Genomic DNA, 17,879 nt, shown 5'->3' with positions numbered 1-17,879 from the left:
TTAAAAATTCTACTGGGAAGTTACAAATTTCACATAAGTTATAAAAGCAGCTAGTTAAATATTAATTCAATTCTCAGTAACACACACTTGAAGAATTTGCAAACAGGGACTGTTGTTTATATTCACAGTTTCTGGGTATGACAAAGCACAAGTCTTGTAACTCATTTATGCTGCATAATACTGTATCATCTAGCAAGGCAGTTTTCATTGACATCAGTCATGAGCTGCGACTCTTATGCACTTAAGCAGAGTTGAGCCATTTTTTAGTGTATGCACATACACTGAAGTCTGCTTGGAGAATTATCTATGTATGGTAGTGCTAACATGGTTAATATTAATAGTGAATATTTAATGCCACAGGTTTTGTCATAGGCTAGCAAACATAACTTTGTGGACTCCAGGTTGAACATGAGTCAGCAATGGGCCCTTGCGGCAATGAAGGCCAACGGTATCCTGGGCTGCACTGGGCAAAGCATTGCCGGCAGGTCGAAGGAGGTCATCCTTCTCCTCTACTCAGCACTGGTGATGCCACACCTGGAGCGCTGTGTCCAGTTCTGAACTCCCCAATAAAAGACAGACAGAGAGATCAGAGAGAAGGGCCTATAAAGGGCCGCAAAGATGAAGGGACTGGAGTGTTTCTTCTATAAGAACAGGCTGAGAGAGCTGAGACTGTTCAGCCTGGGTAAGAGAAGGCTCAGGAGGGATTTCATCAATGTATATAAATATCTGAAGAGAGTGTGCAAAGAGAATGCGTTTTTCATTGGTGCCCAGGACAGGACCAGAGGCCATGGGCACAAACTGAAACACAGGAGTTTTCCTCTGAACATCAGAAAATATTGGTTTACTGTGAGGGTGACTGAGCACTGGCACAGGTTACCCAGGGAGATGGTGGAGTCTCCGTCCCTAGAGATGCTCAAATGCCATGTGGACATGATCCTGGGCAACCAACTCTAGGTGGCCCTGCTTGAGCAGATGTATTGGGCCAGGTGACCTCCAGAGGTCCCTTCTCATCTCAAACTTTCTGTGATAATACAGCTTATCTGGAAAGATAAAAGACATCTGGCTACTAGCCCATACTGAAACATCTGCCATCTTTGATTTTACTTATCCATGAAATCTGAGGTAAAGCTAACATAGGTATGTCTGCTTATGTGAAAATATGCAGTCTTTTGCCATATAGACATTTTATCATTTGAATATAATGTGTATTTTATTGAGGAGCTCAATAAACAAAAGCATATGTACATACTTGCAAGAAACATAATAGCTACCAAGGCAATGAATGCGTGCTAACTGAGCCTTGCAATGCCTAAAACCAGTCATTCAGTACTTCGTCATGATACATGAATACTGGCATGGCAGCAAGTTCTTTGAAGAATATAATTTCCTGATATCTGTAAGGACATCTTGAATAGTGCTCAGCATCGCTGGGTATGGATGTATTTTAAAGCTGTACAAATAATTGACTTCTTATTGAATGGTTATGTGTCAGTTAGCTCAAATTAGTATTTTTCCAAATGCCAGTGATTGCCTTCATTTCACTCTAAATTATTTGTTTCCTTTTCTGCCTTTACCATAAATCCAGGTAGCAACACTCTCATGAAAGGTAGGTAACCCATCCCAGGTTAACCTCTTCTCTTTGCTTTGAAGCACAATAGTGTATTGAATTTAAGCCTCCCACATCATCATATTCCAGCAAGGAAGTTTTCTGAAGGGTATTGCATTGGATTTCTTCTTCTGACACTTTTCTGTAAATATTTCTTTAAGTACAGGTTTGAACCTGTATGTTCTCCTCTGCAGTTGAAGGTGTTTTCTGTCAAACAGCAGCATCACATTCGTTCATTGACAGAATGAATGTTCAAGTAATTCACACAAGTGGATTAGCTTCAACAGAAGAGATTGATAGAAGTGATGATAGAAAAGGTGATGGAAATGGGTGTTTGGCCTGTGCCAGGAAAAGGCCATTACCGTTTCACTATGAGTAAAAGTACGGAGTAAATAGAAAAAGTAGAAAAACTTTATTGTTTCAACAGTTTTGGAGTTGTGGATGGTATTTAATGATTTCAGATCCCCACACCAAATGAATTCATTTTGAGTAGCTCAGATAAATTGCATTTCTACTTCAATTTATTCAGTTTTCATCACCTGACACTGTAAGTTAAATTTTGCTTAAATTCTCTAATAGGCTGGGATTGAAATCCCAAAAAGTTACCTCAGTGATCTTAGAGTCCACTTTTATAATCAATGGAGATCTAATCAATACAGCCAGTGGAGCTGTGAAATGGTCCTGTGAGCACTACCTGGCTCAGTTTCGTTGGGTAAACGTAAGTGTTTGAGTTGCCCACGGTTTCTTCCCTCACCTCCAGCTGCTGTTCCAAAAAGACCTCCCATAGATCTGTACAGATGTTTTGAAATATTGACAGAAATTCTCATCTTTTGTTTCTAGCCAGAATCAACTGGGATCCGTCTGATCCTCAGATCATATCTGAAGGCCTGTATGCAATTGCAGTAGTGTTAAGTTTCTCCAGAATAGCCTACATCTTACCAGCTAACGAAAGCTTTGGACCACTGCAGATATCACTTGGCAGAACTGTGAAAGACATCTTCAAGTTCATGGTGATATTTATTATGGTGTTTGTGGCTTTCATGATAGGCATGTTTAATCTCTATTCCTACTATCTGGGGGCAAAACAAAATGAAGCATTCACAACGTAAGTACACCTGATGAAACTGTAATGATTGTGGGCTGGTTTTATGTAAAGTCAGTTGTTTGCATTGTATGTGTTGTTTACTAATTGCTTTATAAGGTTTGCATCTCTTAAAAATGTGTTTGTCTTGGATTAAGTAGTAATTTTTGCTCTTGTTACTGCTGCTTAAAGGCTATATTTGAAATCAGAATGAGCTCTTGATCCCAGCAGTGCTATGGTAAATCAGGAAAGAAAGGGTGGGAAAGGTGGGATGTAGTTGCCCTTTACATGTGATAGCAGCCAGAATGCCTGTACCTCTGTCTAGGGAGAGATGGTGGGCCAGTGAGAGCTTACAGATCAGGATGAGAGGGAAGACCCACATGGGTGACATTGTAGTGGATGTCTGCAACAGAATGCCCAATCAGGAAGACAAAGTAGGTGAGACCTTCCTCAGACAACTGGAAGAAGACTCACACTTGAAGGCCCTGGTCCTCATGGGGATTTTTAACTACCCTGATGTCTGCCGGAAGAACAATACAGCAGGGGACAAGCAGCCCAGCTTCTGGAGGGCACTGGCAATAAATTCTTGACACAGGTGATTGAGAAACTGATGCGTGGAGGAGCTTTGTGACACATGACTTCTACAAACAAGGAAGAACTGGTTGGGTACGTGAAGGCTGGAAGCAGCTACCATGAGATGGTGGACTTCAGGTTCCTGAAAAGACAGAACAAAGGAAATAGCAGGACCACAACCCTGACCTTCAGGAGAGCACACTTTGGGGCGTTCAGGGAAGAATCTCGTGGGATGAGGCCCTGAAGAGAAGGGCAGTCCAGGGAAGCTGACTGATTTTTAAGAATTGCCATTTCAGTGCTCAAGATTGGTCCATCTCAACAGGCAGGAATCCAAACAAAGGTGTTGGGAGGCCTGTATGGATGTATAAGAGTGATTGATAGGTCATCTACTTGTGATGCCACTCAGAAGGACCACGACAGGCTTGAAAAATGGGCTGACAGGAAATCTGTGAAGTTCAACACAAGGAAACGCCACATCCTGCCCCTGGAGAGGTAGAACACCAGGCACCAGGACAGGCTAAGGCTGACCAGCTGGAAAGCAGCTTGGCAGAAAAGAACTTGGGGGTCCTGGTGGACACCAAGTTGACTATGAGCCAGCAGTGTGCCCTTGTGGCAAGGCAGACCAACAGCCTCCTGGGCTGCATTGGGCTGGGGAGGCTTATGAAAAACCAAAAGGACCTCAGACCCCTTACACAGCACTGTACATGCCAGATGAGCTGGCAGCCTGTAATGGCACTCCATGCACAGGGCTTGTTCCCGGGGTTATTCAGGGATTCCGGGACATAGGCTGGGTCAGACCCTGAGCCTGCAGGACAACATCCCGCCTGCAAGGGCGGTCAGCACCAGCACTTCAGAGCCCAGCTACAGCGGCTCCCTACACACGTGGGAGCAAGGCTGGTTCCTCCATCAGGTGCTACTGTCATCTGTAATTGAAGCAGCCTAATCACTACAGTGTGATACACATTATAAAATATTTGTAATTTAATTCAGACAACTCTGATTATTCTTACAGTAAAAAGAAATAATAATCTTATCCCTCTTTTAAGCTCTGGCTTTCCATAGTTTCCAATGGAAATAACCTGTTGAATCTTGAGAGGTGAAAATAGATTCATTTGGGGTTTGGGGTTTGGGGTTCTTTTTTAAGTCTTTATTTCCTTGGCTGTTCTTTTTTTCTTCTGCCACCATAAGAACATAATTCTGAATTTACTCTGTCAGGAGTTACTTGGTATACATTTGTCATGCCTCTTATTTCTAGCTGTGATTTTAACATAAATCACTTGAGTGGAAACTCATTCTTTTCCATGCTCTGCAACCCTTGCCCACTTAATTTCTGTTTGTTCTGATATTGAAGCTAGAGCTGTTACGAAGTATACTCAGCCAGGAAGAAAACTTGGCCAAGAGGGAAAAAATTGTTACTACTTTTCTAGTATTACGAGTTCACACAATAGATAAAGTACCTAAAACTCCTACTCACAGATGGAATACTGATAAAATATTATAAGCAGAGAATTACACTCACAACTAAAAATGACATTTCTTTTAACTTTTTTCCTTTGCAATAATGCAATAAAATAAAATAAAAAATGCTTTACAAAATATGCTTTTGCATTTTTTGGACATGGGGAACTGAGATCTCTTAATCAAAGCAAGAGAAAGTATGTCTTCAAACAGGTGGAGGTAGATAGGAAAAATACTTCAGAGGTTTGGACTCATGTTTATATATATATATAAACTGATGAAGAAGAAATAAATGTATTTAAATGAACTAACCTGAAAAAAAATTATCAGTATCCCCACACCATGGCTTATTACTTCTACCTTGGATTTGTGGAAAAGTGAAAACTCAACTGGAGGATTGTGCTCTGTCAGACCATTTTTTGAAAAATGCTGATTTGCTGTCAGACATGCTGTCTTCACAGTTTCAGAATGTTAGTCATAGTACTGGTGAAATAATAAATACTAAGTCATCTAATAATGCGATTAAAGTATTTACAGGTTAATCATTTTTGTTATTTACATTCAGATTATCAGCAAGTGTGTAGCATGTAGATTAAAGTAGCTAACAAGTGAATCATTGTCATCTTTTGAGGATGAATATAACCAAATCAGATGTCTTTATGGTCAGTCCTAAATATTCGGAATCTTATATTATGAAACAGCCTGTGCCTATCAAAATAGGTAGTCCACGTGTTCTATAGAATATCACTATGATAGAGTTCTACATTGTGATAATGGAAAAATTTCTACACTTTACAAAAAATGGTAACTGGCAATCTATACAATAAGAATATACAGCTTTTCTTCGGTAACCTATGTGTGTATTCATTTTCTCCTTTTAGTGTTGAAGAAAGTTTCAAGACATTGTTCTGGGCTATATTTGGACTCTCGGAAGTTAAATCAGTTGTCATCAATTATAAACACAAATTTATTGAAAATATTGGTTATGTCCTTTATGGAGTCTATAATGTCACCATGGTCATTGTCTTATTGAACATGCTGATTGCAATGATCAACAGTTCATTCCAGGAGATTGAGGTAAAAATTCCATTTGTGATGAAGCATCACCAAATTTACTTTTATAGCTAATTGTCTAAATCTTCTGGAAAATTTTCTTGTTGACATCTTATTTAAGAAAAATAACACAGAGGCTTTTTGAATATATTAGGAGAAAATATTAATTCCACTGTACAATTTATTATAAAGTACCTGGAAATTATGCAGCTGCATGTGCATGCAATAGTAAGAACTAGACTTTACTAAGAAACTGCTGTTGAACTGTGTTGTGTTCCTGAAGAGGATGGGCTATGTTGTGTGATTTTGTGAATCTTTCATTTGCCTCATTTGCAGTTATTATTTGAGTAGTGTCCCTCTTGCTGCAAGGATGTTCTCGTTCCTATACCTTGACCGTGCAAGCAAGTCTGTAACATGCTGTTTTCTTCTTTCATTTAAACAACTGTTCTAGTTCTATTCAAAGAACAAAACTTTGCTTGACAAAGTAAGCAGCAGGGCTACTGAAAATCAGCACGAACTTTTGCATACCATGGAAAACCAAGAGCTAAGTAATTATCATTGTTTAGAAAAAAGGAAGCAGATCTCAAGGAGCTAGGCCATCCCAGCTTTTCCCAGGTGACACCTTTGCCACAAAGCAGCAGACTCAGGTTTGACACCACTCTGGTCCTAGCTTCTGGGCTCTGGTTTGGGGCTGTAGCATTGTCCAGCTTGAACAAGAGCAACACATTCTCTAGGGAGGTTCAGGTTCTTCTGACTCAGGAGGCCACAGAACAAACTATCAGGTTCAGAACAATAAAAAACAGGCTGTTATCCAAAAATATGGTGACTAGATTCAAACAGCTTCTAAAAACAGCTACAGCAATATTAAGTCATGTCCTTGAACATGACGTCAGTCCTTTCTGCAGAAAATTCTCTTGAACTTTACAGGGAGAATAAAGTGAGTGTTTTGTCTATCATAAATGTTAAGCATAAACCATGGTGATGATAGCATATCTGATTTAATCATATATTCAAGCAACTGGAAGGAATTAGGTAAGAGTCATCGAATCTTTTTTAACTTTGTGTGTAAAGTAATGGAGTAAAAATTTAATTTAAAATTCTAGTACAGTGTCATCTCAAAAAAAAAAATTAATTGCTACAGAAGAGAACAATAATATAAGACTGGTAGTCTCACTGAGATAGTTCCATTTTTGTTATGTTAACATAGGGGTTTTCCTTTTTATTTACTGAGCATGAGAGTGTTCTAAGCAAAGGGCTACTCAGACAAGCCCTAACAGATGTATATGAGTGTTGCCAAGCTTTAACTTGGGCTTTGTATTGTGTGCTTTTAAGTCAGAGCTTTCTTTCTTATTAGCATGCTTTTAAAGAGCACCAAATAGAGAGGTCTGTCTTTGTGATCCTGTATTGCAGACTGTTAGCACTTAGTCTGGAGTAACCAATGTTTAAATCAAATCCACTTTGTTCTGTAATGGCATTATTTTAAATGGATTAATAAGAAGTTCCATTCATTGAAATTCGATTTTCACAGATTAGAAACAAGCTCTTGATCTGTTTGAGATTAACTTCAGCCAATTACACTCAAAACACACAAAAGTTTAGTATCTTCAATACTCAAGGTGGTATTAATAGTGTATTAACAGCAGTGTTTCTGTTTTACAGGATGATGCTGATGTAGAATGGAAATTTGCAAGGGCTAAACTTTGGTTTTCTTACTTTGAAGAAGGGAGAACTCTTCCAGTACCCTTCAATTTAGTGCCAAGCCCAAAATCTTTGCTGTATCTCCTACTCAGAATCAAAAAATGTATTACTAAACCATTTCTGTGCCAAAAGAAAAGCTTCCAGGAGGATGCAGAGATGAACAAGGTAATTTTATAATCTGTGTACTGACTGCTAATTTTAAAAGACAGAAACAATTTTAACTTCATTTTTGTTGTTGATTTGTTTTTCTCATGGATTTCCCAACATACTTAGTCCCTGCTGAAGTCAGTCTCTACGTACAGGCTGAAAATTCTTACTCTAGTTTTTAACATAAGTATTTGTCTACATCTGTAAACAGTTAATTCCAAAAGTACCATTGTAAATGTACAGTTCTTCCCGCTGCTTCTAACAGAATCAGAGAATAATTCAGGCTGGGAGGGACTTCAGTCAGTCAGGTCTTGCAAACTTCAAAGGCTGGAGATTGCACAACCTCTCTGAGCAGCCTGTGCCACTGCCTGACTGTCCCTCATGGGAAAAAAGTTGCTGCTTCTACCTGTCATTTGAATTTGTCCATTGCCTGTCATCCTCCTGTCCTGCACCACTGTGAAGAGCCCAGCTCCATCTGCTTAATGACCTCCCTGTGCAAACTAGGGGCAGCTCTTGGGTATGCCTATAGCCATCTCTGCTTTGGGCTGAACAAGCCCAGATCCCCCAGTGTCTCTTCACAGGGCAAGTGCTCCAGCCCCAAACATCTTGGTGACCCTCTGCTGAACTTGTTGCAGTTTTGTAACATCTTTCTCACCGTCCCCTAAGTCCCCCAGGTCCTTTTCTGCAGAGCTGCTCCCCAGGCAGCCAGTCCCCAGCCTGTCTTGTTGAAAGAGTTATTCCTTCCCATTTGTCCTTACTGAAATTCACAGAGTTCCTGTCAGGGCTGTCCGCCTGGATGGCTTTCCTGCCTTCAAGGCTATCAGCTTCTGCCCACCCCCCTTGCCACCCCTCCCATCTCTCACCCCCACCCATTTATCTGTGTCTGCAAACCTGACAGGAGTGTGCTTTGACACCTGGTCTTTGATAAAGATGTTAAAAAGGGCAAGTCCCAGGATAAGATCCCTATACTATTTTCTAAGCACAACCATCCAGCCAGGATTTTGTCCATCTAGTTGTCCACCCATCTAGACAGTAACATCCTAAATTGAGTACAAGAATATTTTAGGATACAGTGTTAAAACCCTTGCTAAAGTCAAGGTAGATGACTTCTCCAGCTCTCCTTTCACCTGAAAATTCAGTCATTTTATCTCAGAAGGTCATCCAGATGGCTAGATGGGTTTTATTTTTCATAAATCCACATTTACTTTTCCCAGTCACAATCTGCTGTTCCATGTGCCCAGAAATGTGTTCCAAGAGGTCTCAATCCATTATTATGCCAGTTACTGAAAGGAGATTGAGTGGCCTGTGGTTGCCCAGATCATCATTTAGAGCTTTTATGGAGACAGGTTTGACATTTGTCTTTCTCCAGCCTTTGGAGACCATCCCCAGTCTCCATGGTCTTTCAAAGATGATAGTATATTTGCAAGGACTTCATCTTCTCTCTCAGTACCTGTGGATGCAGCCCATTGGGTCCAATGGACTTGCCTGGGTGCATTGGACTGGGTCAAGTAACCCCTGACTGGACCCTCCTCCACAGCCAGTCATTCTCCTTGAATCTCATCATGGTTGTCAGTGGAAGAGTAAAAGAGAGGAGAAAATGGTTGCAATCCTAGAAGGAAAAAACAGAGCTATAGGGAAAAGTCCCATGCCTCTGCCAAGCCTCTGCCTCTGGTTAAGTTTGTAATAGTCTATAAAAACAAACATGTTGCAAACACTGTGACCAAATTCAAGATTATTATTAACTTCAGATGTCTTGTGTGTGCTACTGGTAATTTTTCTAGCTTTTCACAGGTCTGACTTAATTTTATTTGGGAAATCTAATCCTAATGTATTTAACAGAAGTGATACTGCATTTGCTCAGTTTTTTAGTGATTCCATCGTTTGCAAAACTTTTCACTAAGCTGCTTGATGCAAGTTGATTTCACAGCTCTTGTGAGTGATCACTGAAAGTCATCAATGAAAAATCATGACTTTAAGGAGATGCATATGTTTCAAATTTAGTGATGGTGAGAAACAACAAATCATATTTTTTTTCTAATTCACTCGATTTGTGACTTTGAAAAACTCCTAAGTAATAAGAAGCTGATTTTTAATGTCCTTTTAAAACAAAATTTATGTTCCCATAAAACAGGTACTCTTCAAAATCCCATTCTTACACCCTAGGTAAAGAAGCTGGATTTTTATCATTCCTTTCCAAAATTATATTCAAACCTAGCAATGCAGATGGCTAGAACGGTGCAAAGTGTAATAATTACCAATTCCAGATAAAACAGTAACAGTTGTGTCTGCCTTTACAGCAGACCCTCTGAAAGAGGGCTGTAAGGATGCAACCATCATTTATCAGATTTTTTCCTAACCCTGAATTAATTTTTAGTTTTCAAATATTAATACTTTCCACTCGCTGCAGATTGTAGTATAACTATCATAAATTAAATGCGCTTACTCCCCAGCCAAAGAAGGCATAATAATGTGGTTGCAAGTCAAATGAATAAGAAAGCTTTATGCTGTAAAACATAAAGCAGCTGAGTTGCATCTATTAATTCCTCAGCTCTTCTAGCGGGGTGACTGATACTGCCAGATGATTACATTTTTGCTTACTTTTGGACTGCCACATACTATGGAGCTAACTTTATTTGACTTCGCACTTTTTAAAAGTAGCTAAAATGTTTTTGTGTCACATTTTGACCCATTGTTGACGATACATTATTGTTGAGGCTCTTTTATGGCATCTTACCAAAGGCATTCTTAGGCTTTTTAGGTTTTGACTTTGGACTCGTACTGTGCTGAGCAGGTTGGTGCTGAGCAAGGAGCTGCTTGTGCAAGGAACTGCTATAAATGCAATGAGCTGTGCAAAGATAAGAAAACCTTTGCAAAACCAGACCCAAGAGCTGGTGGCTGTGGCTGTGCTAGTAGGTTAAATGTGATAAGGAGATCATCTGGGCACTGAGGCCAGTTCAGCAATGGCTTGCTCCTATTCAAGTAGTTTTCCTCCCAAAGTACAGTTGCTGCAAGGTATCGTCCCCAGACCATTCCAGCTGCCAAGCTGTGCCTAGGGAGAGAGACAGTTGCTCTGGTGCAGGTCATATTGGGAGGACACTAAAAGTTAGCTGATAGAAGACATTGCATTGCAGTACCCAGAAATGTTGACATACACCAGAGTTTACCGATTCAGACCCAGCCTGTGGGTCTGTCTCCTGCAGAGCCTGCCTCTTACTGCAAAAGCAGCTGCAGCACCATGTCCAGTGTAAAGATAAGAATTGGGATGGGAAGGGAGAAATTTCTGCCCCCAGAGCCAGCTCTGCCCTGATTACCAGTGGCAGAAAACGAAGCCAGATGTCCTCAGGACTGAACGGCGAGTGATGTACATAGCTGTGTTCAAACTGTAGCACACCAGGAATTTCTTGAGACATATCTACATATAATAATAAAGGCTGTGACGGTGTTTTCTTTCAGGCTGTTGATTAAAACAAGCAGATTTCTTCTGGTTCAGGCTACAATTAGTGTTTTAAACATCAAGTGAACAAGAAACTCAAAACAAAAAAGGGGAGAAATAAATGAAAAAAGGGGTGGGTTTTAAAGAAACCTACTTTGAGTTGTATTCTAAATTGAACAATTGACTTGTGAGTGAGAAAGTTCATGGTTTACGAGTCACAGAGCTTGTTTATTCTCCTGAGCTAAAAACCTAGTGGCAGATGATGTATTTAAGCCTTTTTCTGAATATAAATGAGGGACAACTAGTTATTGAAATAGCTTTAAATCCTCAAACAAACAATAAAAAATATGTTAACTTTTCCTTTCCTAGATAAAACGGTGTTTATGAAATTTTCACATGTCTGGTTATGGTAGTACAAATCGGGTCATTTTTAGGGAACCCTCCCTTCTGGTCCAAGCACATAGCACTTACTGGCATTCAAAGTCATCAGCTGATTCCAAAAACCGGGATTTAGGACATTAACCAAGTGATACACAAAACAGCTACAGTAATGGCATTAACGTTCTGATTTCATTGAATTTTAAGTAATGCTAGAGAACGAGAAAATGAGAAGAAAGTTTGAAGAATAAGGTGTTTTCTAAGAGCAATGCTCTATGTATGCTGCACTTCTTTCACACAACACTCCTGGAGGAGGGTTATTTTTGTTAGGGTTTATAACGTTGTTTTATTAAAAATACATTTTCCCCCCCCAGAGTTACTCGTGCAGATGTTCAGTAGATACTAGCTTAAAAATATAAATTCTATTTTAGTCATTAATGTCACAGGCTGAGTTTAGTAGTAATTTCTGAGAGAGGAAAAAGCCACAGGAGTGAAGCTTAAAGAGAGTTTAAAAATTTTGTGTAAAAATGGAGTTATAATGAAATCTTGGCAATCTCTGCCACCAAGTGGTCATTCAGCAGTGTGCAATAGATGTTCTGTCCTGTTACACATAATCAGATGTAATGAAGTCGTATACTTCTGATTTACCTGCCAACTTTAAAGGTGCAGTCTGTAGCTGATTAAAAGTACATTATTCTGTTCAAAAAATGCAGAGTGCTGAAGGGTCAAAGTTTAGATAAAGATGATACAGTGTGTCTTGTTTTTACAAATTTGCAGTCTCACTTAACCCATTTCACCACATCTTACTGATTTTGCTATTTCAAGTGAAATTCAAGTTTTAGTTAAGCAGTGGATTAACTTTTGAAATCAACCGATGTACCATAAATTTGAACCTGGTAACTGGCATCACAGGCTCCATTTAAAAGACATGATAAATGCTGAAAAATACATAATAAAATTCAATACATTTATAGTTTATATGTAAACTGGTAAGTAATGGGGTCACGAATGGTATGACATCTGCAGAAAAAGTCGGAGAACCACAAGGGCTGGAGCCCAACTTCATGCCCTAGGGCAGCTTTGGCCAGGGCGACTTTCCTTTGCCACTGCAGAGGAAGCACCCTCTTATTCTACTACATTATTTCCGAAAATTGTGCATTAGGAAACCAGGAGCTGAAAAAGCAAGAAGGTTTGTTTTTTTCTCTTTTAATCTAGTAGTAAAGGTGAGGCCCAAGAGAGTATTATTAGTTCTAAAATCTTGAAAGACATAGTGATTACACAGTCATTTATACTCACTAGCCACTATTTTTTATTATAAATCAGATGTATGGTTTAAGTTTAAACATTTAGATAAACTTATGTTTTCTAATATTTAACCAAAACATTTAAGGTACCTTTTTTCAAGCAAGAAAAAGCAGCAATAACTTGCCCTTTTTATACATCTTAAATTCAATTTCCATTCAGATTCAGGTTAATATGTTAGAGATAAATATAAATTATGTATTTATCTATTTTTATATTACTGCATGTCTTCTATCATTATTTTCACTTAGTCAAATAAACATCATCTGAATATATTTTAATGTTTTAAGAAATATATATATATAGATATTGTAAATCTTTCTAAGAAACAAAAACAAATTCCAGATTCAGTGTAAACTTTATATTAATTGCAAATTAATATATTTTACCAGTAAGTGTAGTGTTTTCTTCAGGAAAAAGATATCAAAGTACAAACTTGATCTAGAGAAAGCTGTCCCTGTCCATGGCAGGGCAGTTGGACTACATGGTCTTTAAATGTACCTTCCAACACAAACCATTCTATGATTCTATGAAATGCTAAATGAAATCTAAAAATATTTAAATTATTCCCTGTTTGCAGATTCATGAAGACTTACTTGCTTTAGTGTTTAAGTGAATATAAAGTTATTTGAAATTCTAGAAAACTAGAAGACTTTTAAGGACCAAGCTGTGCAGCAGCTAGGAGAATTGAGAATTTTAATTGATGTCCTCATTGTTGGTTAAACTACTGAATCTGATGCCTCATTCAGCTTTTTTATACCTATATAATTCCCATTTTTTTTATTTTAGCCTTTGTGTTAGAATAAAGCCCCTAAAGCTCTCTGCTGAGTTGTTTTTATCATTTTCTACTTGGCATCTGGTGTATATTTATCACATATTTCATATTCCTACTTCCATTTATTATCAAAAGTTCAACTATGGGAAGTTCCCACTATACCTCAAGAAGTTTTAGTGCTTTCAGTTGCAGGAGAAATGGCTACGTGAAAGCTTTAGCCTTCATTAATATCAGGCATTGTTTTGTGGGCTCCCTTGATGTGTGATGTTCCTGTACAGCTGCATAAGCATCTAACCCTTCCGTGCTTTCCTCCCTACCAAACTATATCCCAGCGTATCCCACATATTATACCAGGCTTCAGAGTACCCCATTTTGCTTATCTATAGGTGCTTGGTGCATTAAGACACAGAGATAACCAATGTGGAGAACCTCACTGGAAGTACAGCATGATGCCACAGGATCTGAGACACTCCAGCGATAGCCTTGTGCTTTAAAACAGTACAAATTTTATTGGACCATGTATAATTAAAGAGAACTGACTTTTTTGTAATGGTCCCACTTACTCCTCATCCAGGTCAATCATGATTTATATTTAACTTTTTTTTTATTAATTTCTTGCACTACTACTCATTGAACTGGCCCCATTATCAATCTAAAGTAGTATCATTTGCTTCATTTTGACAGTTGCTATTCACTCTTACTGCAGCCTAGTCATTCAGCCTGAGTCTCAGTTCACTGTGCTGTAAAGCTCCAGTCCTTCTCAAAGGTGTAAATCAGTAATTAAGCATGCAAAATGCATCCTCCGTGTTTCATCGGGGAATTATACCCTTTCAGCGCATGTAGGAAAGAAAATGGGACTCAAAAATGTCAGCTGATAATTTTGTGGTCCCTGGCATGAACTGCATAACCACTTACATTCAGCCGTTAGCGTAAGTAGAGGGGAGAAGCAAACTCCCCGTGTATTTTGTGGTAGTGGAGGTCACACTGGTTATGGGGAAGTGCTATGAAAGAAAGGAAAGGGATAATTCTGCTGTGTCACCTTCCTTGGCTTCTCCCACACCTTGCCTTGACTCTCTCTCATCCATTGCCTACAAAGCTGTGCTGAACCAGTGCTGCCTTCCTCCTGATGTGGATCCCCTTCCTGCGACCTGAGGGACAAGAGAAAGCTCAGGGGAAGGTGGCTGCTCAGCTCTGGTCCCTTGCGCATGTTGGGAGTAGGTGGCAGGCAGAGTAAAGATAGAAAACCTCCCATTTCTCACTTTCCTGCATCACAGTCTGAAAGGGTTTGTTTCGACTCTGGTGATGACATTCTGCACAGGTATGAGGACTTTACCACAGTCATTTAATACTCCCCAAATTGAGCTTAACAGTTAATGTTCTGTCATATGATAGATGCATGAGGTAATTTTACCATATTGTGCTTCTATTTTGTACTATAAATAATGTTTCCATTTCAGCTTGGTCAAAGGAAGCAATCAAGTATAAGAAGCTCAGATGAAATCCACTTAAACAGTTTAAACAATCCTCCAAGGCAGTACCAGGTAAAAAAAAAAGAGTTTATTTTTAAACAAAATCAAGAAGTAATGGAACTGGCAGACTGACAGCATGAGGACAGTTTTGAATTTATGTTAAACAACATGAATCAAGAATAAATCCACAGACCTTGTATATATCAGAAATAAATGCACTGATTTAGGTATTTGCCGTACAACCTGAGGATGTTTGTATCTCCTCTTTGTTTCTTAAATGGTATTCTTATAGTGCAATATTTTAAAGTGCTTGAAAAATGTTTTTAATTTTAGAGACAGATTGAGTTCTCAACTGCACAGCGCGAATTAAGAAAACCAGAATCTTCCTGTTCCATCTGCTGAACCAGCTCAGCTTATTGTGTCACACATCTACATACGAATACCTCAAGCACTGCAAATATCTCTCAGCCTTTATGCGATCAATAGTCTGTTTATTCTTAGTCTCTTAAACAACTGCAGTGAGCCTTTGTGCAGTTACTTGAAAAGAGACCCAGCACAGTCCACATAAAGCTGAACTGTTCTGGTCCAGAGGTTGCTCCTTTTCTTCCTGTAATACCACAAAGCAGGTAGAAAGGAAGCAAGAGCTGCCTGGGCAATAGAACAAGACTATCTGAATGCATAAGGGTATAGAAAACAGGTATACTTGTTTTAACTATAAAACAGAAAAAATTTTTTCCCCTTGTGCAGGCTAGTTCTGCAGTGTCTGCGTAAGCCTGTTCCAAAAATTCCCTGACTTTTACACAGCCTATCTCATTATGATGCAGTGATAGATACTAAGGCTACACATTTATCCAATAAACATGAGGATGTGTGGCTTTGTATTTGAAACATTCTCAGATTATTACAATAAACAGTACAGCTGCTGACCTTGCAAGCACGACTGTAGTGATGCTCTGGAACCACTAATCTGGGATGATTCACCTCACAGTCACCTCCAGTCAGGTCTGTTACTGTGAAGACAAAAGCAGATACATAAACCTATGTATATTTTATATCTTATAATGAAACCCAAAGAGTGTTGTCGTGGTTTACACCATATGAAAATATGAAACCCAAACATAGAAGATAGGTCCTCAAAGGAAATTAGATACCTTCTTCTTACTCAAGTAATTTGAACTAATGAGAGAATCAGGGGTGGAATAAATTTTTCCTGGAAAGGTGAAATTTACATCTAAATTTGCTGGCCTAGGTTCCCCTTTTTGTTAGCAGAGAGGGCAGTCATTCTAATAGTGCAATTTATTTCATCAAATTTAGCTGTCTGACATGAACTGTGCTCTCGGGTTTGCTTTTTCTATCCACAAAGGGAATTAAAGGTGACTACCACAGATACATATATTTACATTAAAAAATATCTGTATTTGCTTAGATGAGTCCCAGCTGACATGTTTAAATGACTCTTAGAATTGTGGGTCCCATTTTCTCTAGGCCTCACAATAGGAATAAGAAAACTTAGCAAATATAATATAAAAATAGATTAAAATAAACTGATGTCAAAAGAGTTTAGCAATTAGCACTGCTAATCAAGAGTCATAATCATATTCTGGTAGCAATAAAGGCTAGAGGGTTTCACCTACGTGGACATCAAAGCTGCATCTGTATTATTCATTCTCACAGACTCCAGTAGTAGATTAAGCTTCATGAATGATAACATTTGTAAGACGTGTTTAGTTTGTAAACTTTCATGTTCATATACGTGCAGAGTCATGAGTTTAAATATCTACTGTAGATGTAAGGAGAGATTTTGACATTATATTCTTTTAACCTGGCAAGTCCTACACTGAAATGTCTGAATGCAACAGAAGTTAACAAAGTTTATATTTTGAAATGCCATAGCAATACTAGAAAGTCCAACTTAGAAAACTTTCTTTTTCTTTCTTTCTTCTCTGCAGAAAATAATGAAACGTCTCATTAAAAGATATGTACTGAAAGCTCAGATAGATAAGGAAAGCGATGAAGTCAATGAAGGTGAGTATGCTGATGCATTGTATGTATATCTAACCAGAGAATCAAAACAAGCTAATTAAAGTGGTTACATGTGCCACTTGAAAGAAATGTTTCCAAAATACTTAATCCACTTGACATGTTTACAAGTGCAAGATGTAAAATTAACATGAAATTGAAGTTAAAGAAGACATGTGGCTTTCTGTGTCTGTTCTCCCATCAGAAACTCTCACTGATCTGCTAACTTCTTGTGAAAAGTGTTTCTGCTTCTAGTAATGCCCATGCATTTCCCATGGTGAGGCTGTATTTAATGCAGCAGCTGATTTGGGGCACCCCTGTATGAATTCTCCCTTGTGTTCTTATTGGGGGTTCATGCATGGGGGTACGCATGCTTCAGATATTTTTGGGTGTGATTTATTAGCTGTAAACAGCTAGTGAATGCACTTCCAGAAATGTTCTCATCTGTTTGCACCTCTCTGGTGTCGGAAAGATGCAACGCAGCAGGAAAGGACCACTCTCTTTTGAACAGTGAGAGGCCAGGAGGACTCAGGCACCCCTGATCTGCATGATCTGCACAAAAGGACCTGGGTGTATTGTTCAACAGCCAGCTGAGCGTGAGCCAGCCGTGTGCCCAGGTGGCCAAGAAGGCCAACAGCATCCTGGCTGGTATCAGAAACAGTGTGGCCAGCAGGACAAGGGCAGGGATTGTCCCCCTGTACTGGGCACTGGTGAGGCCGCACTTGAAATACTGGGTTCAGTTTGAGCCCCTCACTGCAAGAAAGACATTGAGGTGCTGGAGCGTGTCTAGGGAAGGGCAACGGGGCTGGGGAAGGGTCTGGAGCACAAGTCTGATGGGGAGCAGCTGAGGGAACTGGGTTTGTTTAGCCTGGAGAAAAGGAGGCTGA

The 17,879-nt window shown here is 39.2% G+C and overlaps 1 protein-coding gene across 4 annotated transcripts in view; it reads left to right on the top strand.

The window, feature by feature from the left end:
• TRPC6 (transient receptor potential cation channel subfamily C member 6) overlaps nucleotides 1-17,879 on the top strand; it is a 123,119-nt gene that overhangs the window by 88,645 nt on the left and 16,595 nt on the right. For all 4 annotated transcript variants that reach the window (XM_080376479.1, XM_080376476.1, XM_080376477.1 and 1 more), the window contains exons 7-11: nucleotides 2,447-2,711; nucleotides 5,600-5,795; nucleotides 7,431-7,634; nucleotides 14,962-15,045; nucleotides 16,923-16,998. In XM_080376479.1, coding sequence (XP_080232605.1) covers nucleotides 2,447-2,711; nucleotides 5,600-5,795; nucleotides 7,431-7,634; nucleotides 14,962-15,045; nucleotides 16,923-16,998 — 825 coding nt within the window. The remainder of the gene's footprint in view (nucleotides 1-2,446; nucleotides 2,712-5,599; nucleotides 5,796-7,430; nucleotides 7,635-14,961; nucleotides 15,046-16,922; nucleotides 16,999-17,879) is intronic.

Source organism: Falco punctatus (genome assembly GCF_963210335.1).
Source record: "Falco punctatus genome assembly, chromosome: 2".
NCBI classification, from domain to species: domain Eukaryota; kingdom Metazoa; phylum Chordata; class Aves; order Falconiformes; family Falconidae; genus Falco; species Falco punctatus.
Note: the sequence above shows the minus strand (reverse complement) of the source record. Positions and strands in the feature narration are given on the sequence as shown.